The 27,791-nt window shown below is 42.8% G+C and overlaps 1 protein-coding gene across 1 annotated transcript in view; it reads right to left on the bottom strand.

The window, feature by feature from the left end:
• The window catches only part of ank1b (ankyrin 1, erythrocytic b), a 183,147-nt gene that overhangs the window by 45,891 nt on the left and 109,465 nt on the right, over positions 1 to 27,791 (bottom strand). Inside the window, exon 36 of the mRNA XM_060935917.1 lies at positions 21 to 182. Coding sequence (XP_060791900.1) covers positions 21 to 182 — 162 coding nt within the window. The remainder of the gene's footprint in view (positions 1 to 20; positions 183 to 27,791) is intronic.

Raw genomic sequence — 27,791 nt, 5'->3', positions numbered from 1 at the left:
ACTGCACAGCCTGTTCTTACCATTAATGACACTCGGAGATAGCAGGGTGGAGTCATGCTCGGCCAGCCTGCAGGCTCCCTCCTCTCCTGCCTCAGGTATTGCCTGTGGCACCGGATCCTCCAGGGATTTCACAATGTCTGACCGGTCAATGTTCTTCAGCGCCCCATACAGATTCTCCACTGCTAAAGAAATAAGTCAAGCAGGTTACACATAAAATATCCTGTTGCATGTGTTAGTGCTCAGAAATGTAGTAAACAGGATGTGTTAAATAAAATAACAGTAGTTCTGTTCGTCAGGGTCTGTACTAACCCCTGAACATACACACTGTCCCTGCTTTACAAAATATATATCTCATCTCATTATCTCTAGCTGCTTTATCCTGTTCTACAGGGTCACAGGCAAGCTGGAGCCTATCCCAGCTGACTACAGGCGAAAGGCGGGGTACACCCTGGACAAGTCGCCAGGTCATCACAGGGCTGACACATAGACACAGACAACCATTCACACTCACACCTACGGTCAATTTAGAGTCACCAGTTAACCTAACCTGCATGTCTTTGGACTGTGGGGGAAACCGGAGCACCTGGAGGAAACCCATGTGGACACGGGGAGAACATGCAAACTCCACACAGAAAGGCCCTTGCCGGCCATGGGGCTCGAACCTGGACCTTCTTGCTGTGAGGCGACAGCGCTAACCACTACACCACCGTGCCGCCCATATATATACTAGTGCATCTCAAAAAATTAGAATACCATGAAAAAGTTCCTTTTTTCATTATTTAATTCAAAAAGGTAAACTTTCATATATTCTATATTCATTACATGTAAAGTGAAATATTTAAAGCCTTTTTTGTTTTAATTTTGATGATTATGGCTTATAGCTCATGAAAATCAGAAATCCAGTGTCTCAAATTATTAGAATATTCCCTAAGCTCAATCAAAAAAAAGGATTTACAATACAGAAATGTCCAACTTCTGAAAAGTATATTCATTTATACACTCAATACTTGGTTGGGGCTCCTTTACCATGAATTACTGTATCAATGCGGTGTGGCATGGAGGTGATCAGTCTGTGGCACTGCTGAGGTGTTATTGAAGCCCAGGTTGCTTTGATAGTGGCCTTCAGCGTATCTGTATTTTTGGGTCGGGTGTTTCTCATCTTCCTCTTGACAATACCCCGTAGATTCTCTATGGGGTTCAGGTCAGGCAAGTTGGCTGGCCAATCAAACACAGTAATATCATGGTCAGCAAACCATTTGGTAGTAGTTTTGGCACTGTGGGTAGGTGCTAAGTCCTGCTGGAAAAGGAAATCAGCATCTCCAAAAAGCTCATCAGCAGATGGAAGCATGAAGTGCTCTAAAATCTCCTGGTAGATGGCTGTGTTGACTTTGGACTTGATAAAATACAGTGGACCAACACCAGCAGATGACATGGCACCCCAAATCATCACAGACTGTGGAAACTTCACACTGGGCTTCAAACACCTTGGATTCTGTGCCTCTCCACTCTTCTTCCAGACTCTAGAACCGTGATTTCCAAATTAAATGCAAAATGTACTTTCATCTGAAAAGAGGACTTTGGACCACTGAGCAACAGTCCATTTCTTTCTCTCCTTAGCCCAGATAAGACACTTCTGACATTGTTTCTGGTTCAGGAGTAGCTTGATATTAGGAATGCGAAAGTTGTATCCCCTTTCTTGAAGATGTCTGTTCGTGATGGGTCTTGATACACTGACACCAGCCTTAGTCCACTCCTTGTGAAGCTCTCCCAAGTTCTTGAATCAACTTTTCTTGACAATCCTCTCAAGACTGCGGCCATCCCTGTTGCTTGTGCACCTTTTCCAGCCACCCTTTTCAGCAATTACCTTTTGTGGCTTACCCTCCTTGTGGAGGGTATCAGTGATCATCTTCTGGACAACAGTCAAGTCAGCAGTCTTCCCCATGATTGTGGTTGTGTGTACTGAACTAGACCGAGAGATACACTGTGTTCATACTGTTTTACTCAAACTCGAAATTAAATATTCTAATATTTTGAGATGGGTTTTTTTATGTTTTTGTACTGTATGCCATACTGATTAAAATTAAAATAGAAAAATGCTTGAAACATTTTAGTTTATGTGTAATGAGTCTATAATATATAACATTTTCACTTTCTTAAATAACTGATGGAAAATATTGAACTTTTTCACAATATTCTAATTTTTTGAGATGCACTAGTGTGTGCATATATATATATATATATATATATATATATATATATATATATATATATATATATATATATATATAAAATGGCATGCCGTTCAGGAAATTAATCTTTGAATATATGGAATGAAACTTTGAATATATGGAATGAAACTTTGTATTCTGCCCCCGCTCCCACAGCTCGGCAGATAGATAACAGGTCCCAAGAAAAACTCTGACTCAGAGGAGAGTATTAGAGTATATTGAAAAACGCTGTAAAACTCGACAAACAAAATTTACAAATTAGTTTTATATACAGAAAATACCGTTATACAAATATGATCCACGAGGGAAATTACTTTGTCACCGTAGCTTCGTTGCACATAAAAGAAGTAAACACGAATAAAACCACAAGCATTCGCCAGAGTGTTAACAATGTCTTCATTGTTTAAAATAGCCGCAAACAAATCCCAAGCCGACTGACTCATTTTTGCTGCAGGACGGCGGCAGTGCCTTCATGACATCAGCCAAGTTTCATTCCATATATTCAGAGTTTCATTCCATATATTCAGTTTCATTCAATATATTCAGAGTTTCATTCAATATATTCAGAGTTTCATTCCATATATTCAAAGTTTCATTCAATATATTCGGGGATTCATTCCATATATTCAAAGTTTCATTCCATATATTCAGGGTTTCATTCCATATATTCAAAGTTTCATTCAATTTATTCGGGGATTCATTCAATATATTCAAAGTTTCATTCAATATATTTGGGGATTCATTCAATATAGTCAAAGTTTCATTCCATATATTCAGGGTTTCATTCCATATATTCAAAGTTTCATTCAATATATTCGGGGATTCATTCCATATATTCAAAGTTTCATTCCATATATTCAAAGATTGAAACTCTGAATATATTGAATGAAACTCTGAATATATTGAACGAATCCCCAAATATATTGAATGAAACTTTGAATATATGGAATGAATCCCCGAATATATTGAATGAAACTTTGAATATATGGAATGAAACTCTGAATATATGGAATGAAACTCTGAATATATGGAATGAAACTTGGCTGACGTCATGAAGGCACTGCCGCCGTCCTGCAGCAAAAATGAGTCAGTCGGCTCGGGATTTGGTTGCGGCTATTTTAAACAATAAAGACATTGTTAACACTTTGGCAAATGCTTGTGGTTTTATTAGTGTTTACTTATTTTATGTGCAACAAAGCTATGGTGATATATATATATATATATATATATATATATATATATATATATATATATATATATATAAGATTAAGTTTTAGTAATGATTTATTATGTAAACAATATTTGGTTTTCTTTATCTCAAATCATTGATTTTTAATCAAAATTTGAGATAATCATTTTGAGATAGGAGAAAGTTCATTTTGATTTCCAAGATTTTCATTATTTTATCATTTGAGACAAAATCAAAATATTGGGATAATGTTAAATAAAACATGAGAATGTCAATTTTGAGTGAATAAAATTTTAACATTTAATATTTTGAGAAGTACATTTTTAAAACATTTATTATTTTGAGATCTTGAATCATAAAGCATTTTGTTATTTGAAACTTTGAGAAAAGTAAAAAAAAAATTGAAAGAGTGCAATTATGTTTGAGACCAATATTAAGAAAATGAATAATTTTAAGATTTTTGAATTAATTGTCCACATTCTGGATTTTTTTTTTTGGGGGGGGGGGGGGGGGTTTGAGATATGAAGTAAAACATTTGAAATACACTCTTAAAAGACATGTGTTGAAAATAACACAACTTGCGTTGTTTTTTAACACATCTCTATGTCCAAATTGGGACAACAGAACTTTTGTTCATTTTAACACATTATGTGTGTTATTTGTGCAATTTTGGTGTTAAACATTTCTGAAATATAACACAACTCTTGTTGAAATTAAACTTGCACAAAAGATGTGTTGATTTCCAACACATTCGTTTTAAGAGTGTACTAAGTCAAAAGTTTGAAATACTGCACATCATAAATGTATCATACATCACCAACTAGTCATAGATATACCCCATGTATACAGGATAAGTGCCAGTTATTACAGGGTAAGTACCTGTTAAGTAAAGAAATAAATAAGAAAAATAAAAAAATCAGAAAACAATAAATTAGGAGTAAGTAAAGGGTATGATTGTACTAACCCCTTTTCCAGAACAGTTGGGATATTTTCTAAAATGCAATAAAACCAAAAATCTGTGATTTGTTAAGTCACATGAACCTTTCTTTAACTGACAAAAGTACAAAGAAATGATTTGCAATAGTTTTACTGACCAACTTAATTGTAATTTGTAAATATAAACGAAGTTAGAATTTGATGCCTGCAACATACTCAAAGTTAGGACATAGGCATTTTTACCATTGCATTACATCACCTTTCTTTTACTAACGCTTTTTAATCATATGGGAAATGAGGATACAAATTGTTGCAGTTTTGCATTGTTGTCCATTCTTGCTTGATACAAGTTTTCAGCTACTCAGCAGTCCATGGTCTCTGTTGTCTGATTCTCCTCTTCATGATGTGCCACATATTCTCAATAGGAGACAGATCTGGACTGGTAGCAGGCCAGTCAAGTACTGTACACGCACTGCATGTCGATGAAGCCATGCTGTTGTAGCCCATGCAGAATGTGGCCTGCATTGTCCTGTTCAAATAAGCATGGACTTCCTGGGAAGAGACATTGCCTTAATGATTATGTCTCTTTAAAATCCCAATATATGCCTTCGTGTCAATGGTACCTTCTCACACATACCATGGGCACTAATGCACCCCCATACCATCACAGATGCTGGTTTTTGCACCTTTCTCTGATAACAAACTGGATGGTTGTGTTCACCTTTGGCACTGAGAACTCGATGCCCGGTTTTCCTGAAAGCAAACAGAAATGTGGACTCATCTGAGCACAGCACACATTTCCACTGTCTTTTGGTCCATCTGATATGAGTTCGGTCAGGCCCAGAAAAATCAGTGGTGCTTCTGCACAGAATTGATGAATGTCTTCCTCTTTGCATAATACAATTTCAGGTTGCATTTATGGAGGCAGCGGCAGACTATGTTAAGTGATAATGGTTTTCCGAAGTACTCCTGAGCCCATGTGATTATGTTTGTCACATTAGCATAACAATTTCTCAGGCAGTACTGCCTGAGTGCTCGAAGGTCACGCACTTGAAGGTCAGTGGTTTCTGCCCTTGCCCTTTACACACTGAGTTGTCACCAATTTCCCTGAATCTCTTCAAAATATGATGGATCTCAGTGCTAATCTTGCACTGAGAAATGTTCTTTTTGAATTGACTAACAATTCTTCCATAAATTTTGGCACAAAGGACTGAGCCATGACCCATCCTTGCTTGCAAAAACTGAGACTTTGGTGCATGCTCCTTTTATAGCCAATCATGTTACCAATTGATCTTCTTAGTGTGGACTCTTCCAAAATGGTGCTACTTGAATATCCTATAAGCTTTATTATATACTTCTTAAGTCTTATTTTGCCTCCTTGTAAACTTTTTTTGAATGTGTTACAAACATCAAATTCTCACTTCATTTAAAAAATACAATTAAATTGGTCAGTAAAACTATTGAAAATATTTTCTTTGTACTTTTGTCAGTTAAATAAAGTTTCACGTGAATTAACAAATCACACATTTTTGTCTTCATTGCATTTTGGAAAATATCCCAACTTTTCTGGAAATGGGGTTTGTAGAATTAAGTGGTAATTACTGGGCAACTTACAAACATTTTACAAATAAGAAACCTATAACTATGATTTTGAAATCATTGTACTTCATAATTATAGGTTACACAAAGTAATGGGGGAGTCATTAATCCTGGACAAAGATTTTTTATATTTGAACTCAACAGCCAAACAAATACAGACCTCCCTTCAGTGCTCCTTCCCCAAATTCATGGACATGCATTGCCAAGGCAACATTACTAACAACTGGCCTAGCTGACCAAAAGCAAGAGATGGCAGAATCCAGTCAATGTCTCTTTCTCACAGCTGAAGTAAAACAAACATTATAGTATAAAATGTCATCAAACAAATGACATGTAACCACACAAACACATCATCCAAACCACAAGGAAGTTAAAACTAGTGAGAGTTAACTGTTTAGATTTTTTTTAACAATCTACAGTGATCAAAGGGAGGACCATAAGTTAGTAGCTAAACTAACAAGGAAAATATCTAGCATACTATTTCAAATTATGTATCAATCCAAATAACCCCACTTTGCTAGTAAACTTGTGTTTTTAGGGCTATGTCATGTAAGCTCTCACAGTGTGGTGTTGGAAACGGGCTTAGGAGGCAGTAGTAAGCTGGAGAAAAAAAGTGCTCTTTATTTTAAAAAATGAGATTTTGTGTGCGCGCGCGCGTGTGCTCTCGGTGCTGGGTCAGTCTCTTGGGGCATAAAGTGTAGTGCCCCAAAGTGGCTGGCTCTTGCTCACTGGACTGTCTCTGGGGCATCTGAGGCAGTCGCTGGCCACAGCGTGTAAGTGGCTCTCATTCCCACTGGTACATCACCACAGTATCCCCCCGAGCTCTGAGCCTGTAATAATGGGACATCAGGCCAGGAGCTGGTGAATATGATAGGATGTTCCTCTCTGTTGAAGGTTTGAAAGATGACAGCACCCAGGCCTGTCTCCGAGGCATCCATGTAGACCAGGAAGGGGAGACTGAAATCTAGGTTTCTTTGGACTAGTCAGCTGTTCAGTGTCTCTTTAAAGCTCTGGAAGGCTTCTTCAGTCTTGTCATTCCACCAGACCTTCTCTGGCTCGCCCTCCCTGGTGAGATCTGAAAGGGGGGAGGTTAAAGAGGTCTTTGTTAGGTCCAATGTGGAGATAAATTGGGCTCTCCCTAAACTTTCGACAGGGTCATCTACTCATGGCAGAGGGTAGCTGTCGAACTCAGAGATGGCATTCAGATTCCTGAAGTTGTTGCAGAGTGGTAGGCTTTCATAGGACTTTGGTAATACAATGAATGGACTGGACAAGGGACTGGTGGATTCTTCTATAACCCCTCCCTGGAGCATCCATGCCCTTTCCTCCTCAACACCCTGGTGGCATGACTCCAAGACCCGGTAGGGTAGGAGCTGGATGACGGTATGGGGAAGGGTCATTATGTCATGTTGGACAAGGAGGATCTGTGCTGGTGTTGCTGAGAGCACATCCTTGAACTGGTTCTCCAGCTCCCAAAGGTTTTGTCACAGGGTGGGGCTTAGATCCTCCTCAATGTGGACCTGCTCAACCAACCTGTATAGATGGACAGAGGTTGCTGTGACAGTGGGATGGGGCTCAATTGAAGATTTTTATTATAATGATGTGTGTATAATTGTTATTAACCCTCTGGGGTCTGAGGGTATTTTCTGGCACTCTAATGATTTTGGCATGCTCTAATTTTGTCAATTTCAACGAATCTAAGCAGTATTTTCAAAGTCATATGACTTTTTTGTATTCAGCAGAAGTTCAGCTACAATAATATCTATGTAGTATGTATGTCATGATTGTACTTTAAAAAATAACAGATAAATGAAGATTATGTAAAAAAGCAGTTTAAACTGTGTTGGAATGTATGAAAAAAGACCACATTACCTTACCCATTGTGATGAACAGTTTTAGTCACTTGAGGTGATTCTGTTCAGTCTTAGGAATGTATCAAGCACAAAACTTAAATCTGCTCCATTGATTTGGACAATTAACGGGCCATCAAAAAAAATTATGTCCTATTGTTTTGGGATAAAGGGTTGGCAGTGGGAGGGCTGTTCAATGAGAAGAGTAAAAAATTCCATTCAATGAGAAGAGTGAATACCCCTACCACTGCCAAGTCTTCATCCCATCAGGTCAAATGATCAAAATGGTTCATCACAATGGGTAAGGGGGGGCACGGTGGTGTAGTGGTTAGCGCTGTCGCCTCACAGCAAGAAGGTCCAGGTTCGAGCCCCGTGGCCAGCAAGGGCCTTTCTGTGTGGAGTTTGCATGTTTTCCCCGTGTCCGCGTGGGTTTCCTCCGGGTGCTCCGGTTTCCCCCACAGTCCAAAGACATGCAGGTTAGGTTAACTGGTGACTCTAAATTGACCGTAGGTGTGAATGTGAGTGTGAATGGTCGTCTGTGTCAGCCCTGTGATGACCTGGCGACTTGTCCAGGGTGTACCCCGCCTTTCGCCCATAGTCAGCTGGGATAGGCTCCAGCTTGCCTGCAACCCTGTAGAACAGGATAAAGTGGCTAGAGATAATGAGATGAGACAATGGGTAAGGTAATGTTTTTTCACACATTCCAACACAGTTCTAAAACTGCTTTTTACAACAGCTTCATTTATCTGGTATTTAACTTTATTTTGGTATTTGACTGTTTTCAGTGTGTCTTGAAATTAACTCTTGAACTATTTTACTCAGTTCAGCGCCACAACCAACTCTGTTACTCTGTTACACAATTACTCTGTACTTTTGCTCCCAGTCCAAGTCCAAATTGTACTCTCTAAACTCAAAGTATAACAAAATTAACTATTTTTGAGGAAAATATGTTTAACTCTGGAAAAATTACTCATTCTTCCTGTGTATGCACTACAAGTGCACACATATCGGCCAATATGCTCATGATAAATAGAAGAAATATTTACACTTACTCGAGTTGATCTTCAGCTAGATCGAGTCGAAGTAAAAAAAAAAAGGCACCGCTCATCATCAGTGTCACAGTTCTCAAGATTGAATTGTATTGCTGTCCTGAATCATGAATTGATTCGCTGTCCTGAAATTGAATCAGTGTCTTGAATCATGAATTGAATCATGAATTGAATTGGTGCCCTGAATCATGAATTGAATTGCTGTCCTGAATCATCTGAAGTGCATAAAATCCACGTGCCATCTCACAACAAGTTTTACCTCCAAATAGCCTAAACTATAGCTGACAGATTTTATCCTGTTTATGGTGGGCATTCCCACCATGAAAGGGAAGCCAATCAAAACCAAAAGAGTGAAAGTGATTATCATGCTGTTACCATATGAAGAGTCTTTTATAAATGTGTAAGTGGGTGCTCAGTGCTCCGACTCTGGTGTGACTGAGTAAGGTGACAAGTTTTATGTTTCATCTAATTTAGGTAATTTAACAAATATAATATTATTTGGCAGTGGGCACATAGGAAAGTGTAAAGTAAAAAGTTTATGCCAATATGTTTATCATGCTTGTATGATAAAAACTCACCAATATACTTATCTAAATACATGACCTACTCATTCTAAACCTGCCAAGCTTCACTGATGAAGCTCTCAACCCCAGAGGGTTAATATAATTGCGTGCACACTTGCTGGGCTACTGCAGGTGGTAGCTGACTGGGTCTACTCTTTTCACCACAGTGTAGGGACCTTGCCAATATGCCAGGAACTTGCAGTTGGCAAGAGGGACAAGCAGGAGCATGCGGTCACTGGGACTGAATTCCCTGGGCTGGGCTGAGCAGTTGTAGATGGGGTGTTGTTTAGGCTGGGCCACCTGTACTTGCTCATTCACAATGGATGTGACTGTATCAATCTGTGCCTGCATATACTGAACAAACTCAACCACTGACCTGTAGGGTGATGGCTGCTCCTCCCAGGCCTCTCTGGCCATGTCAAGCAGGCCCCTGGGCCTCCAGCTGAAGAGGAGTTCAAAACAGGTGAACCCAGTAGATGCCTGAGGAGTCTCCCAAATTGCAAAGAGGACACAGGGCAAGAGTAGGTCACAGTCTCATCACTCTTGATCTACTACCCAGTGAAGCATCCTCTTCAGGGCCTGGTTGAAATATTCCACCAGACTGTCCATTTGCAGGTCACAGACCGAGGTCTGTAGATGTTTAATCTGCAGCAGCTGGCACAGGTCAGCCATCATTTTTGAGAAGAAGGGTATGCCCTGTTTGGTGAGCAGGTCATTTGGGATTCCCAAACAGCTGAAAAGGAGGACCAGTTCTTGTGCAATGTATTTTGAGGTAGCTTTTCAGAGGGGGTTAGCCTTGGGATACTTCAATGGTACTTCAATGATACTGGTCCACCAGTACCAGCACATACTCATGAACCCAGGCAGAGTTGGGTAGTGGCCCTACCAGGTTCATGCCCACCCACTCAAATGCCATGTCCATTGACACTGGGGGCACTGCTGGATGAAAATTGTCACATTGACTACCATACTTGGCCAGTGGAAGCAGTCCTGCAGCTTCTCTAGAGTGTTGTGGACCAATGGGTGGCTCCCAAGTGAGTGGGTGTGGGCCAGATGCATGATGGTGTCAATCATAGATTGGGGAAAAACCAGGAGGTTGACACCATCATGGTAGTGGTAACATAACAGTCCCTTCTTCACCAGAAAGTAGGTCACTGGGGCCTCATGTTTAACATGCTGCCTTACCCCATTGACCTCTAGCACCTGATTAAAACAGGGTTTGAGGTGGTTATCTGCCTTCTGCTCCCTCCCAAACTTCTCCTCCCTGGAAACCTGCTGAGATAGAACAGAGAGAGGGTTAGTGGGGGGTAGGTTCACCTTCTGCCTCAGTATTGGCAGTACTGTCCTTATCTTGGGCCAGAAGGGCAGAGGTTGGGTGACTGTGATGTCACCTCTATCTTTGGCTCCCTTTTCGTGAGTGGGTGTGGGCCAGATGCATGATGGTGTCAACCTTAGATGGGGGAACAACCAGGAGATTGAGGGTTTGGTTGCTTCATTGGCAGTGGTAATATAACAGTCCCTTCTTCACCAGAAAGTAGGTCACTGGGGCCTCATGTTTAACATGCTGCCTTACCCCATTGACCTCTAGCACCTGATTAAAACAGGGTTTGAGGTGGTTATCTGCCTTCTGCTCCCTTCCAAAGTTCTCCTCCCTGGAAATCTGCTGAGATAGAACGGGGGGTTCACCTTCTGCCTTAGTATTGGCAGTACTGTTCTTTTCTTGGGCCAGAAGGGCAGAGGTTGGATGACTGTGACATCAACTCTATCTTTGGCTCCCTTCTCTATGTTGCAGGGGTGGTTCGGGGAAGCCTAGCCAGTGTCTTCCCACCAGTAGTAGCACCAGAAGTTTGGGAACCCTTCTCACTAACATCAGCCATTTGCCATGGGAACCACTGATCTGGGTGTGGGAAACTCCTGAAAATCTCCATGCATGCAGGTTACTGACAAGTTACTACAAGGCTGGATGGCCTTGGGAGACTAGAGGGATGGTGCTCCCCAAGTCCAGCAGCACTGTCACTGAGCTCCCATTGAGCTGTGGAGTGGTTGTTTGGGGGTTTGTCAGAGACTGTTAGCCAAGGTTTGCTGGCTCAGGGGGCACTTTGGTCAGACTCAGTGGGTATCAGTTAAACAAGAGGTGAGGACTGCGCTGAGCTTGTATCTGGAGTGGGTTGAGCTGGGGCACGCTGGCCACAGCATGTAGGAGGCTTTTGTTCTTGCTGTCTGGAAGCACAGGATTCAGGAATTAACATAGTCTGTATTGTGAGAGTGAGCTTACTTGAATGTGAGTTGTAGCATCACCTTTTTATACTCCCTCAGTGCCTTGAGGAGGTTCAATCATTAATGTACTCCAGCCAAGCAGTGTCAGTGGGGTCTACCCTCCAGGCACATGTATGCTGTTGGACCATAACATTGGTGGTGCTGAAATGCTGCGGCTGAGCGTCGCGAGGTAGTGGGTGCTGTTTGTTCAGCACCACCAATGGTATGGTCCATGTTATGGTGGCACGGCACAGAGCACTTGCTCGTTTGAGGATGCCTGCCATTGGTATGCTGCCACAGTGGCTATTAACACCTTCACAAACATTGTACAAACAAATATCATGATCAGGTCAAGTGGCTTTATTGTCATTTCAATAATATACAGCTGGTACAGTAAGCAGTGAAAGAAAACAACATTCCTTGATGCTTGTGGTGTTACATACAACACAGTACTACAAGAGATCTAAATAAGACCCCACAGACTTACACAGGACTACATAAAGTGCATATGTGCAAACATCACAAGACAGTACAATAATTACCCAAACTGGGCAAGAGTAAAAGTTAAAAAAATCAGTAAAAATGACCAGTAACAGTTCTAGTGTGAATGAAGCAATGAGCAGTAACTAGAAAGTAGAACTGAATTCTCGAACCATTCCATGTTGATGTAAACATACAAGCAACCACTGTGAGCCTTATTGCAGAGATGTATTTCTGTCAGCACTAAACAAAGTAAGTCTGTCTACATGAATAATCTCCCATTGAGGAGTCTGCTGGAGTCGGATGTAGTCCAGTTTATTGTTCAGCCAACATTCTTTCAGTTTTTTTGGCACTTAGCAAAGAATTAACTGGTGCACCACTGCCAGTAACTGGTTGAGTGTAGATCACCATCCCTCTCGGTCCTACCATCCTTTGTCTGAGCTGCTTTGTTTCCCATTTAAAGAGCCAGGGCTGTGTGTGAACACTGGATTTATTTTTCAGCACGTACACAGAATGGACAGCTAGTGTATCGTGAGGAGATATTTGCAGAATGTGGCAGTGGGGGCGTGGTCAAGCGTCGGTCTGTGACCGGAGGGCGGAGTCAGGGAAGATAAGTGGCAGAATCGCTGCACCTGATGTGAGTTAATGTGTGTTTGTGTGTCTTCCCCAGTGACCGCGCCCTATATAAGGAGAGAGAGAGAGCAGAAGAGGGAGCTCTCTCCCCAACCAGACGATCTGTGTGTGTGCATGCATGTGTGGCTGGGAGAGGTTAAAAATCACTAAAAAGTGCCAATAAAGAGGTTTTTTTGAACTCAGTTCTGGCCTTCCGTCCTTCTGTGTTCCACCCACCCGTCCGAATTTCAACAGTGGTGCCGAAACCTGGGATCGGAGCACAGAGAAGAACAGCTGCCAAATGGTCCTCTGCTAGCTCGATGGCCTGATCCAGCGATGCTGGGTGATGGCACTGGACCCACTCCGCGGTCCCTTCGGGTAGTCGGGCGATGAACTGTTCCAGTACCACCAGATCGATGATTCCCTCGGCGTCGCGGTTGTCAGCCCTCAGCCACCGCCGGCAGGTGTCCCGGAGTTGCTGGCCAAACGCGAACGGCCGGCCGACCTCCTCCAGGCATAGAGCGCGGTGTGGGTCCAGTGCCATCGCCCGGCGTCGCTGGATCAGGCCATCGAGCTGGCGGAGGACCATTTGGCAGCTGTTCTTCTCCGTGCTCCGATCCCAGGTTTCGGCACCACTGTTGAAATTCGGACGGGTGGGTGGAGCACAGAAGGACGGCAGGCCAGAACGGAGTTAAAAAAAACCTCTTTATTGGCACTTTTCAGTGATTTTTAACCTCTCCCAGCCACACACGCACGCACACACACAGGTCATCTGGTTGAGGAGAGAGCTCCCTCCTCTGCTCTCTCTCTCTCCTTATATAGGGTGCGGTCACTGGGGAAGACACACAAACACATGTTAACTCACATCAGGTGCAGTGATTCTGCCACTTACCTTCCCTGACTCCGCCCTCCGGTCACAGACCGACGCTTGACCACGCCCCCGCTGCCACACAGAATTTGGCAAAAAAGTATTGGATTAGAATTGATGACTGCACCTTTAAGGGGTATGATAGCAGAGCTCCTTGCATGTGCTTTGCACAAGTGGAGCAGAGCCCCATACTTAAGAAAATGTGGTAATGCATCAACCTGATTTTTGATAGATTAACCAGACGACCTCTGAACATATGATGAACGATGGACATGTACCACCACAGGGAACCCGATCGTAAGTGCAAGGCAATGTATTGCATAAACATTTGACCATCAGACAATGAAACTTGTATCTTTATTTACATAAGATAGATGGGTTTTTATCCAGCACTTATTTTTAATTTGCTTTTTAAAAAATAACATGGGATTATTTACTAACACATTTTAAATATTCATGACAATTTCATATAAAATTAGTTAAAACAGTTTTATTTGCCCACTAGCTTGTTGGACAATTCACAGTTTCTGTCATGTAAAGGTGATAGACAGATGTAAGTGCAGGAAGAGTTTTATTGAAAGTACACTAGCAAACAGATCCAAAATGTCGACAAAGGCAGAGTAGACAAACAGGTAGTGGTTGAGTGAGACACAGACAAGATATCAGAGATAATACAATCATTGTTCTTGGCTGTCCATCGCGAGCGATGATGACTGCTTCATTAGGATGCACAGAAATGCATATGGGCCACAAGGCCCACAACAGAGTCACCCGCAGCAGCAGCACGAATGGCCCAGCTGAGCCACCACAGAATGTTTGGGCTTGTGAGCTCTAGCATACTATTCTCCTCTCCTAATGAAGCGTCTTGCACAGTAAGTTAAGACAAACAATGTCGTGCCCCCATCATGTTGTTTCTCTGGACCTCCAGACCTGATGCCAAGTGGTGCACAAAAGCGCCACAGACCTGACTGGTATGGAAGTTGCCCCACAGTGACAACTGACTTGCCAAGTGATGCCATCCATTGACCATTTGAGTGGCTCTTCCGCATGCCATCTGGTGGTGTGCCATTGACCCTGTTGGGTTTATCTGCCACATTGCACCGAAAAGCACCCTGCTACCAGTGCCTTATTGGTGATGTACAACCCCGATTCCAAAAAAGTTGGGACAAAGTACAAATTGTAAATAAAAATGGAATGCAATGATGTGGAAGTTTCAAAATTCCATATTTTATTCAGAATTGAACATAGATGACATATCAAATGTTTAAACTGAGAAAATGTATCATTTAAAGAGAAAAATTAGGTGATTTTAAATTTCATGACAACAACACATCTCAAAAAAGTTGGGACAAGGCCATGTTTACCACTGTGAGACATCCCCTTTTCTCTTTACAACAGTCTGTAAACGTCTGGGGACTGAGGACACAAGTTGCTCAAGTTTAGGGATAGGAATGTTAACCCATTCTTGTCTAATGTAGGATTCTAGTTGCTCAACTGTCTTAGGTCTTTTTTGTCGTATCTTCCATTTTATGATGCGACACATGTTTTCTATGGGTGAAAGATCTGGACTGCAGGCTGGCCAGTTCAGTACCCGGACCCTTCTTCTACGCAGCCATGATGCTGTAATTGATGCAGTATGTGATTTGGCATTGTCATGTTGGAAAATGCAAGGTCTTCCCTGAAAGAGACGTCGTCTGGATGGGAGCATATGTTGCTCTAGAACCTGGATATACCTTTCAGTATTGATGGTGTCTTTCCAGATGTGTAAGCTGCCCATGCCACACGCACTAATGCAACCCCATACCATCAGAGATGCAGGCTTCTGAACTGAGCGCTGATAACAACTTGGGTCGTCCTTCTCCTCTTTAGTCCGAATGACACGGCGTCCCTGATTTCCATACAGAACTTCAAATTTTGATTCGTCTGACCACAGAACAGTTTTCCACTTTGCCACAGTCCAATTTAAATGAGCCTTGGCCCAGAGAAGATGTCTGCACTTCTGGATCATGTTTAGATACAGCTTCTTTGAACTATAGAGTTTTAGCTGGCAACGGCGGATGGCACGGTGAATTGTGTTCACAGATAATGTTCTCTGGAAATATTCCTGAGCCCATTTTGTGATTTCCAATACAGAAGCATGCCTGTATGTGATGCAGTGCCGTCTAAGGGCCCGAAGATCACGGGCACCCAGTATGGTTTTCCGGCCTTGACCCTTACGCACAGAGATTCTTCCAGATTTTCTGAATCTTTTGATGATATTATGCACTGTAGATGATGATATGTTCAAACTCTTTGCAATTTTACACTGTCGAACTCCTTTCTGATATTGCTCCACTATTTGTCGGTGCAGAATTAGGGGGATTGGTGATTCTCTTCCCATCTTTACTTCTAAGAGCCGCTGCCACTCCAAGATGCTCTTTTTATACCCAGTCATGTTAATGACCTATTGCCAATTGACCTAATGAGTTGCAATTTGGTCCTCCAGCTGTTCCTTTTTTGTACCTTTAACTTTTCCAGCCTCTTATTGCCCCTGTCCCAACTTTTTTGAGATGTGTTGCTGTCATGAAATTTCAAATGAGCCAATATTTTGCATGAAATTTCAAAATGTCTCACTTTCGACATCTGATATATTGTCTATGTTCTATTGTGAATACAATATCAGTTTTTGAGATTTGTAAAATTATTGCATTCCGTTTTTATTTACAATTTGTACTTTGTCCCAACTTTTTTGGAATCGGGGTTGTACTATTTAAAGCTATATGGCTTTTCAATTTCATAAAATTGGTGAAATTTAGTTCCCTCTGAAATTTGGTCATTGTGATGTATGTTTATTTCTGCAATATCTCAAAAAACAGGCCATTCTGTGGCTGGGAAGTTATTTAATTTGCGGGGACTCCCTAGCAAATAATGTGCATGAAATCGCTTGCTTCACACAGTTAAGCAGACAGAAGAAGTCCGGTGTGCGCATGCGCAGGTTTACCTGCTTCTTCTTCTTTTCTTTCTTCTTTTGGGTTTTACGGCAGCTGGCATCCAGTGTTGCATTACTACCATCTACAGGTTTACCTTGACCGTGCACTGACAGTTAAATCATTCTGTCACTAAATGAACAGCTGATCACACCGAGGTGCTTGCTGACTGCTGATATTTATTAGTTTGGTCCTGCGTTTCCTTTTCTTCACAACATACCATCTTTTCTTCTCGCTTTCTGTTACCGTAGTTGGTCTTTCATGTTTCATTCGTGTACACACATCCTCCATTTTCCTCTCCTGTTTCAAATTTGTATCCCACAATGCCTTGCTTGAACGGGGAAAGCCCACCACTTGATGCATGACATAGTAGCTGTCATAAGCTAGCTGGGAACATCTAGGTCCTGATCCAATCTTTTACTCCTTTCCTTGGTTTTCCCCTGAGCCTTCCTGTACTGTGGCTAGCACACCTGTCTCTTATCAGCTCATCCACAGCTCTATATTATTCTGCTCAGATATTCATTTGGCGCGGGATTGTCTTCGCTTCAGGATATGTTTTTTCGCCTTTTTACCTGTTTTTGCATTGTTATTTTGTTATTTTGCTGTGTGTTGTGAAGTAACTTTGCTCTTTCAGTGAATTACTTTACCTCTTGTTTTGGGACTGTGAGTGCATTTCTTCCAATGCGATAGCTCTTTGAACTTTGTTTTTGTACTGAGAGCTCTTTTCCCACTGTGGGGCTGTGTTTTTGGACTCTCATGTTTTTCCTTTTTTCGTGCTCATCTGACAGCTGATCACTAATTTCCATTTTTTCCCTAACTGCCCATTCCTATATTTCTCCTGTTGGCTGCTCCTCTCCTCCACGATTAGGATAAAAGATCTGCCCTCTTCTCTCCAAGTGCATGTGAGTCTGCTTTTGGGTATAGCCTACTCCTACTGCCTTTTGGCTGTGACAGAACAATCCCACCAGAGGAATGTACTCAGCAGACTTTGAAATGGTGAGAGCAGCTTTGACCAAACAAGGCTCTATTCTGGGTTATCACAAGCAGGAGATTGCGGCTGTGTTAGGGTTTTACTGGGATTCGAACCTGGTTCGCTGGTGTGATAATCCAGCAAACCCCCACTAGGCCACCAGGGGGATGACGCAAATGCAGAGGCGTGAGGCGGAAGTAGAAAAGTATCAAAAAGTTTATTTACAATATATACAGTCCAAAAAGAAATAATCCAAAACGCTCAGAAGATGAAGGGAAAATAAAAAAATATCCAAAAGTTCAAGGTCAAAACAAAAGCCAAAAAAAACAGAAAAGAAAAGGCAAAAATACCAACGCTCAGAAGATCCAAAGAACAGTAAATACTAAGTCCAAAAAGTCCAAAAAGCAAAGCAAAGTGCAAAACCAAAAAGACAAAGGCAAGGAACACGGTACAGAGGTAACTAGAGCTAAACATAACAGCACAAAGACTCCGTGACAAGAGGACTGAACTCAGTAGTATTAATACACAAACTAATTAAGGACAGGGCGGGGCAGGAAACAGGCAATAAGACAAACACAAAACACAGAACACAGTGGCGACCTCTAGAGGCCAAAACAAACATGACCAAACAAAGGAAATAACAGCGGCCTCTAGAGGCCAAAACAGTCCCAGTCCTAACAGGCTGTCCATCAGAACTTGACGGCCATTACAGAAACTCTCCTCTCAGATGGAAAGCCTTCAGAATGCCATCTCCAGTCAACTGACACCTGCTCCAGTTAGCTCACCCATTGCTCCAGCAGTTGTTCCAGGTCCACAACCCCTCTGAGAGCCATATTTGCCTGCCCCACAGCCTTACGATGGGAAGCCTGGGACCTGCCGCTTATTCCTTTCCCAGTGCTCCTTGTCAATGGAACTCCAGGCCTCTGCTTTCCCTTCTGAGAGTTCTCAAGTCACCTATGTCATCACACTTCAGACTGGAAGGGCTCGGGAGTGGGGAACAGCAGTCTGGGATGCTGGGGCCCCTTGTTGTTCAAGTTTCAATTCTCTGAAGAGATGCAAAAGGTTTTCAACCAGTTGCTCAAGGGCAAGGAGGCAGCTAGGCGATTAATGGGGCTCAAGCAAGGCAGCCAGCCAGTTTATGACTATGCTATTGAGTTTTGTACCTTGGCTGCAGCTGTGGACTGGAATGCCAGTGTCTTGTACATGACAATTTTTCATGGACTACACAGCTCTGTATTGGATGAGATCATTCCCCATGACCTCCCTGAGACTCTAGATGGCCTCATGGACCTAGCTGGTTGGGTGGATACCTGGTTATGCCAACAGAGCATGAGAAGGAACCTCAGGTTTGAACTTAAGGACATTGCTTCCTCATCTGAGGCCACTGCTTCCCCTGAACTAGAGCCCATGCAGCTAGGCAGAACCCAAATCACCCCCGAGGAGAGAAGGTGCCGCTGTGAGACCAGGTCCTGCTTCTACTGTGGCAAACCCAGACATTTTGTCTCTCATTGCCCGTTAAAAGGGCCTGCCCACTAGTAGCAGCAGGGATATGGGTGGGTGTACTGATGCAGTCTTCCCTTGCTGAGAGGCCGGTGCATCCCATTAAGATCTTCTTTCAGAACATGTGTTACTCAGTAAATGTGCTCATTGACTCAGGGGCAGATGAAAATTTCATCAGAACCTCCTTTACAGAAGAGCTGGGGGTCAACCTATGGAAGTTAGACTACCCTCTAACCACCAGGGCACTCAACAGCACAGAACTCAATCTTGTCTCCCACATCACAGAGCCACTCACTCTTAAGATCTTGAAGAACCACGTGGAGTCTATTTCTTTCATTGTCATGAATAACTCTCATGAGTCTATTGTTCTTGGTCTTCCTTGGTTGTGCCTGCATAATCCCCATCTGAATTGGAGTAATGGTACAGTCCTCTCTTTGAGCACCCGCTACATGGCCACCTGCCTGTCCTTTGCCAAGATTCCCCTCACCTCCCAAGTCTCCAATCCTGATGAGTCCATCGACCTTTCCAACATCCATGCAGAATACTGGGACCTTAATCAGGTGTTCAGTAAAGCCCAGGTCACCTCTCCCCCTCTTCATCAACCTTATGATTGTGCTATTGACCTGCTTCCTGGTACCACTCCCCCTAGGGCTTGAATTTATTCCCTCTCCCCCCGAGAGAAAGGCCATGGACAAGTACAGTGTCTTGCAAAAGTATTCATTCCCCTCCATGTTTGTCCTGTTTTATTGTATTACAAGCTGGAATTAAAATGGATTTTTGGGTGGTTGGCACCATTTGATTTACACAGCATGCCTACAACTTTAAAGGTGAAAATTGTTGTTTTATTGTGACACAAACAATAATTAAGACAAAAAACAAAAATCTGGAGTGTGCATAGGTATTCACCTGCCTCAAAGTCAATACTTTGTAGAGCCACCTTTTGCTACAATTACAGCTGAAATTCTCTTGGGGTATGTCTCTATCAGCTTAGCACATCTAGCCAGTGGGATTTTTGCCCATTCCTCAAGGCAAAACTGCTCCAACTCCTTCAAGTTAGATGGGTTGCATTGGTGTACAGCAGTCTTCAATTTATGCCACAGATTCTCAATTGGATTGAGGTCTGGGCTTTGATTAGGCCATTCAAAGACATTTAAATGTTTTCTTTTAAACCACTCCAGTGTAGCTTTAGCAGTATATTCAGGGTCATTGTCCTGCTGGAACATGAACCTTTGTCCCAGTCTCAAACCTCTGGCTGACTCAAACAGGTTTTCCTCCAGAATTGCCCTGTATTTAGTGCCATCCATCTTTCCTTCAATCCTGACCAGCTTTCCTGTCCTTGCAGATGAAAAATATCCCCACAGCATGATGCTGCCACCACCATGCTTTACTGTAGGAGTGGTGTTCTCAGGGTGTTGGGTTTGCACCACACATGGCATTTCCCATGATGGTCTAAAAGACCAATTTTTGTCTCATTTGACCAGAGGATCTTCTTCCATGTGTTTAGGGAGTCTGCCACATGCTGTTAGGCCAACTTCAAATGTGTTTTCTTCAGCAATGGCTTTTTTCTGGCCACTTTTCCATAAAGCCCCACTCTGTGGAGTGTATGGCTTAACCTCATCCTATGGACAGATACTCCTATCCCTGCTGTGGATCTTTGCAGCTCCTTCAATGTTATCTTTGGTGTTTTTATTGCATCTCTGATTAATGCCCTCCTTGCCTGGTCCGTGAGTTTTGGTGGGCGGCCTTCTCTTGTCAGGTAAACAAACCCAAAAACTAGATGTCTGATAAAAAAAGAAAAAAAAACTAACTTCTCTTGTCAGGTTTGTAGTGGTGCCATATTCTTTCCATTTTGCTATAATGGATTTAAAGGCCTAGAGAAATGTACCCCCTTCTTCCTTGGATAATAATAGTACAAGTCCCAACAATGAAAACTAATAATAGAAACCCATGTCATAAATGTCAGGAGCATTCAGAATTTGTCGAGTTTAAATTTCCCGCCAAGGGAATCCCGGTACCAATGTCACCATTATTAGCTGGCTTTCACATGATGTCACAAGAGTGAGTGGTTTTACTGGCGGTTTTTCCACTGACATCCACACAGTGTAGCTTCTGTTCAACTCTCTGCTCGATTACATTCATTTTGATAGAAACTTGCAACAGAACACAATGTAGAAAGAGAGACAAATCGTTAAACTACAATCTATGACTGTTATGGAGAAGAAGGGGGAGAGAAAAAAGGAAAAGCACCCGGAAAGTGATGTATCATTGCAGGGTGCAGCAACACAAATGCCATGGAGGGAGTGGCCCTGTTCCTTTTCCCGAAAGATAAAGGTAATCACTAATTAGTCAAGACTTTGCTACAATGAACTGCAAAGCATTTTGTTTCCAACATACTGTAATACTACTAACTTGAGGAATGCATCTTCAACTTCCAGTCATTCAAACCCCTTAAGGTGAGCTTGTGCCAGGGTAAATAATGTCCCAAGGTGCAGTCCTACTGGGCCATGCCCATGCTGGTTCATGAAAGCTAGGGGACATGGAGGTGCATGCGAAATCTCGCTTCGCTGCGAGCTTCCCTGGCCGAGTTATGAATTTTTAAAGTCCGCCTGGATCAGTGAATCATATGGAAATTCAAGGCACGGAGTAGAGCTCATGCCAGAGTGAATAATGTCCCGGGGCATGGTCCTATTGGGCTGTGCCTGTGCTGCTTCGTAGGGGATCATGTAGAGGGAGGTGCCTGCAAAATTTGGCTTTGCTGGGACCTCTGATGGCCAAATTATGAGCATTTAAAGGCTGGCTGAAGCCATGGATCAAATCAAAACTTAAGGTTCATCATTGTTACTGTCACTGACCCCATTCTCATCGGACAATTCTGGCTCGAATCGGTATGGTTCGATACCTCTCTCTTCTTCCCTATTGCTGGTCACTTCTTCTTCCTCTGTCAGTACATTGTCATCAACTTGAATTGATGAAAAACTACTAAAACTTAAAGTTTCTCCCTCAATAAATTCCTGCTCGCTTTCGTTGCTCATGTTGTTATTCATGACCAACACACACCTGTGACATCACACAGCTCCCATCTGCTACTTCCAGGCTGTTCTAAAAGGGCTAAATTTACTCACCTTTTGTCTGCAAATATATCTGCTACTGTGTGGTTTAGAGAATAGTTGCCTTTGTCCAGGGACTCAATAAACTTCACTAAATTTAACTGCTATTCTGTTTTAGTGCAAAAAAAATTGCATTTCTCTAGGCCTTTAATGGTGCTCCATGGGATATTCAAAGTTTGGGATTTTTTTTTTATAATTCAACCCTGATCTACTGTATACTTCTTCTCAACTTTGTCTCTGACATGTTTGATTCCTCCTTGGTTCTCATGTTGCTTGCTTAGTAGTGTTGCAGAGTCAGGGTTCTTCCAGAACAGGTTGATTTATACAGATATTATGTGACAGTTCATGTGACACTTTGATTGCATACACTTAATCAACTAATTATGTGACTTATGAAGTGAATTGGTTGGACCAGCTCTTATTTAGGGGTTTCATATGAAAGGGGGTGAATACTTATGCACACTCCAGATTTCCTTTTTTTTCATCTTAATTATTGTTTGTGTCACAATAAAACAACACTTTTCACCTTTAAAGTGGTAGGCATGTTGTGTAAATCAAATGGTGTTAACCCCCCCCCCAAAAAAATCCATTTTAATTCCAGCTTGTCATGTGGCAAAACAGGACAAACACCAAGGGGGATGAATACTTTTGGTTTCTTTTTCATGGTCAAGAAGGACAAATCTTTCAGGCCGTGCGTCAATTATCGAGGCTTAAATGAGATTATCATTAAGAACCGCTACCCGCTTCCTCTCATGTCCACTGCCTTTGAGCTGCTGCAGGGAGCCCAATTTTTCTCCAAGCTGGATCTCTGCAACGCCTGTCACCTGGTATGCATTAGGGAGGGGGACGAGTTGAAAACGGCCTTCAATATGCCCACTGGGCACTATGAATACTTGGTCTTACCTTTTGGCCTCACTAATGTGCCAGCGGTCTTCCAAGCACTGGTCAGCGGTGTGTTACGAGATTTCATCAACCAGTTAATCTTTGTATACCTCAATGACATCTTTATCTTTTCTCCCACGCTCGAAACTCACTGGTCCCATATCAGGTTCTGCAGCAGTTACTCGAAAATCAGCTTTTCACTAAAGCTGAGAAATGTGAGTTCCATAAGCACACAATCTCATTTCTGGGTTTCATCATTTCCCCAGGTAAGGTCCAAGTGGACCTGGACAAGTTCAAGGCAGTCTCAGACTGGCCCACTCCCTCCTCTCACAGGGAGCTGCAACACTTCTTGGGGTTTGCTAATTTTTATCAAAGGTTTATCAGGAATTATAGCTCCATTGCTGCCCCTCTTACAGAACTCACATCCTCCAAGAGCCCCTTTCTCTGGAACAACCATGCTGAGAGTGCCTTCACATCCCTCAAAACCAAGTTTTCCACTGCTCTCCTCCTTACCCTCCCAGACCCTACAGCTCAGTTTGTGCTTGAGGTGGATGTCTCTGACATGGGAGTAGGGGCAGTCCTGTTCCAGAGATTATCTAAGGATGACAAGATGTGCCCCTGTGAATTCTTCTCGCACTGCTTGACTCCAGCTGAGCGCAACTATAGCATAGGTGATCAAGAACTGTTGGCCATCAAGTTGGCCCTGGAGGAGTGGAGACATTGGTTAGAAGGGACTGAGACCCCTTTTATCATATGGACTGACCATAAGAATCTTGAGTACGTTAAGTCCGCCAAGCAACTTAATTCATGCCAAGCCAGGTGGTCCTTATTCTTTTTTCATGTTTTAACTTTGAGCTTTCCTTCAGACCATACTCCAAGAATGCCAAGCCAGATGCCCTCTCCAGACAGTTTTCACCTGAATCTCAGCAAGATGCCACAGACCCTATCCTTCCTGCCCACTGCCTTATGGCCACTGCCCAGTTTGACATCAAGAAGTTTGTCCAGGAGGCTCTGGCCAGGGATCCAGGCCTAGGTAACAGACCACCTAATGTTGTTCTATTTGTACCCATTGGTGTATGTTCCAAGGTGCTTCAGTGAGGGCACAGTTCTCTCCTTGATTGTCACCCTGGGGTGGCTCGAACCCTCTTTGTTATCAGGCAACACTTCTGGTGGCCAAAGATGCAGCAGGATGTCAAGACTTTTGTGGCAGCCTGCAACATGTGTTCCAGAAGCAAGACTGGTAACCAACCCATGGCCAAACTATTAAGACTGCTACCTGTATCTCATCGTCCCTGGTCCCACATTGCCATGGATTTCATCACCGGTCTCCCCAGTTCCAAGGGTAACACTTATATCCTAACTACAAGATACAAGATGCCTTTATTTTCACTGTACAAGTACAGTGAAATGTTGTTTGGAAAAAGCCAGCAGATGCTCAGTTAAATTTCCTAAAGTATAAAAGTATTTATAAAAATATAAAAGTACTTCAATAAAAAGTAATACAAACACAACTATACACAGTAAAATTGAGGTAGAACAGAATTATTGAGATAAAACAGAATTATTGAGGTAATATGTACAAATGAAGGTGTAAGATTATGTACATGATAAAGTGCATGAGTATTGGACAAAGAGGAATACTGTACTAGTATGTTATTGCACTAGTGTTGATATAGTAATATATGGTAATATACATGAATATACAGAACCAGTCAAATGCCATGGACTGTATTGCACAGTAGTATAGCAATAGTGAGTGAGTGGAGATGTGCTGTTCAGACCAGTGGATTAGTTGGGGGGGGGGGGGGGGGGGGGTTAGTGAGTGCTGTGAGTTCAGTAGTGTGATAGCTATGGGGTAAAAACTATTCCTCAGCTGGATTGTGCAGGCATACAGAGTTCTGTAGCACTTACCAGATGGCAGAGGGGTAAAGAGTCCATGTCCAGGATGGGTTGAGTCCTTGATAATGTTTTTGGCTCTGTGGGTGCACCAGGTGTGATGGATTTCTTCCAGTGATGGAAGTGGCGTGCCTGTGATCCACTTGGCTGTTTTTATGATGCACTGCAAGGTCTTCTTATCCTCCAAGGTGCAGCCTGAGTACCATACAGTAACGTAGTATGTGATCAGTGACTCTATGGTGCACCTGTAGACGTTCATCAGCAGCTGTTGAGGCAGTTGTGCTTTCCTCAGGATCCTCAAGAAATGGAGCCTCTAAAGACCTTTTTTTAGCCAGTGCTGAAGTTTTTGTGGTCCATGGCAGGTCCTAGCTGATGTGTATGCCAAGAAATCAGAAATTCTGGACTACCTCCACACTCTTGTCGCTGATGCTAATGGAATGGTGGCCTCCATGCTTCCATCTCCTGAAGTCCACGATAAGTTCTTTTGTCTTTTTGGAGTTCAAAACAAGGTTGTTGTCTCGACTCCAACACTCCAGTTTCTCTACCTCTTCCCTGTAGGCTGACTTGTTGTTATCTGAGATCAGACCTATCACAGTTGTATCATCTGCAAACTTTATAATGATGTTGGAATCATGTATGGGTTTGCAGTCATGTGTGTAGAGTAGAGGAGGGGGCTGAGCACATAACCCTGTGGTACTCCAGTGTTCAGATTGATGGAGGTGGAGGTGTGTTACCCATGTGCACAATCTATGGTCTGTTGGTAAGAAAGTCCATAATCCAATTGCATAGGTGTGTGTTCAATCTAAAGATATTCAGTTTGATGGCCAGTTTAATGGGGGGGATGGTGTTAAAGGCAGTGCTGTAGTCAATGAACAGCATTCACACATAACTGTCCCACCACTCCAGGTGTTGTAGGGCAGTGTGAGGGGCCAGTGAAATGGCATCCTCCATTGACCTGTTTGACCTGTAGGCAAATTGGTTTTGGTCGGGGGGGTTGATGTGTGCTTGGACCAGCCGCTCAAAGCACTTCATGATAATAGGGGTCACAGCCACTGGGCGATAGTTGTTTTGGGTCCTGACCACTGCCTGTTTTGGGACAGGGATAAAGCTGAAGAGACATAGTTGTTTAAGTCCGTGTGGTTGACCTGAGTAGATTCCTGTATGAACAAATCCCAATTTGTATCAAAACAGTCTTGTAGTCTTGTCATGGCTCCTTCAGGCCAGACTCTGATGGTCTGCACAGTGGGCTTTGCTCTAGTGATGAGGGGTTTGTATGCTGGGGTCAAGAACAAAGAAATGTGGTCAGAACGTCTGAGGTGGGGGGAAAGGGAGACTTTGCATGTGTTTGTTACATTACAGTATATGTGGTCCAGTGTGTTATCTCCTCTGGTTGAAAAATCAACAAACTGGTAAAATTTGGGGAGCACAGTTTTAAGGTTGGCATGATTAAAGTCACCAGCAATAATGAACACGGCGTCTGGATGAGTGTTTTGCAGTCCGGTTGTAGCATCATGCAACTTAGCAAGTGCTAATTTAACATTAGTATGAGGGGGTATGTAAACAGCAGTGAAAAACACTGCAGTAATTTCCCTCAGTCGATGGAAAGGTCTGCACTTCAATGTGATAAATTCCAGGTCCAGTAAGCAGTATTGTTTAGTAATGACTGTGGAAGTGCACCAGGAGTTACTCACATAAATGCACATTCCATCACCTTTATCCTTTCCGGATTCAGCAGTCTGGTCTGCCTGGTAAAAAGTCCGGCCTGGTAGCTCAATAGCCGAGTTGGGGATGTTAGAGTTTAGCCAAGTTTCCATGAAAAGTGAAGCACAGGTGTTCATTTTTTGCGATTAAATCCTCAGCCTCAGCTCATCTATCTTGTTCACTATGGATTGGGTGTCCGCAATGAACAGGCTAAGGAGAGAAGGTTTATTTGGGGAGTTCTTTAGCCTAAAATGAATGCTGGCTTTCTTACCCTGCTTCTGCTTCCTGTTCTGTCTCTGCCTGTGCTGCCTCTTTCTCCAGGTGGTAATCCAGGTAGGCACCGATGTGCTGAGTAACTCCTCCGGGACGTTAGGAGGTGGCAGTGGAATGAAGCTTTTTAAGCCAATATTCCGAATTTCCTCTGGACTCTAAATTCTAAATTACACAATCCTGTCGTAATGGTAAACAGCAGCTCACTGTAACTAGAAGTAAACTAACAAACATACAAAAAATAAAACATTTGCCTCTGCATGGGGAGCTCTGGGCCACTGCGTCCGTGCATGCCATCATCTTGAAACACCACAAACTATTGTTGATCATTTCTCTAAAGCTCGTTTTGTCTCATTTTGTCCCTCTCCTCAAGCTGCCATCTGTTAAAGAGACTGCTGAACTCCTTATTAACCATGTTTTCAAGATCCACAGCCTGCCACTGGATATCATGTCCAACAGAGGTCTTCAGTTTTCTGCTCACTTTTGGAAAGATTTCTGTAAACTAATTGGAGCCACCCCTAGCCTTTCCTCAGCTTACCACCCTCAGAATAATGGTCAGACTGAGCACACAAACCAGAGCCTAGCAGTTGCCCTATGATGTTTGACCTTGGATGACACATCTTCTTAGAGCTAGGCCCTGCCTTGGATTGAGTATGCACACAATAGCCTCCCATCATCATCTACTGGATTGACCCCATTCCAGTGTTATCTCGGATACCAGCCACCTCTCTTTCCCAAGCAAGACGGAGAAGCATCTGTCCCTTCAGCCAGCCCAGGCCTTCATCTGATGTTGTCAAAGGGTGTGGGCACATGACAGTCATTGTCTACTACACTCCAGTCAATTATATAAGAGGAAGGCAGACCGACGC

This window comes from Neoarius graeffei, chromosome 12 (assembly GCF_027579695.1).
Source record: "Neoarius graeffei isolate fNeoGra1 chromosome 12, fNeoGra1.pri, whole genome shotgun sequence".
In the NCBI taxonomy this organism is placed as follows: Eukaryota; Metazoa; Chordata; class Actinopteri; order Siluriformes; family Ariidae; genus Neoarius; species Neoarius graeffei.
Note: the sequence above shows the minus strand (reverse complement) of the source record. Positions and strands in the feature narration are given on the sequence as shown.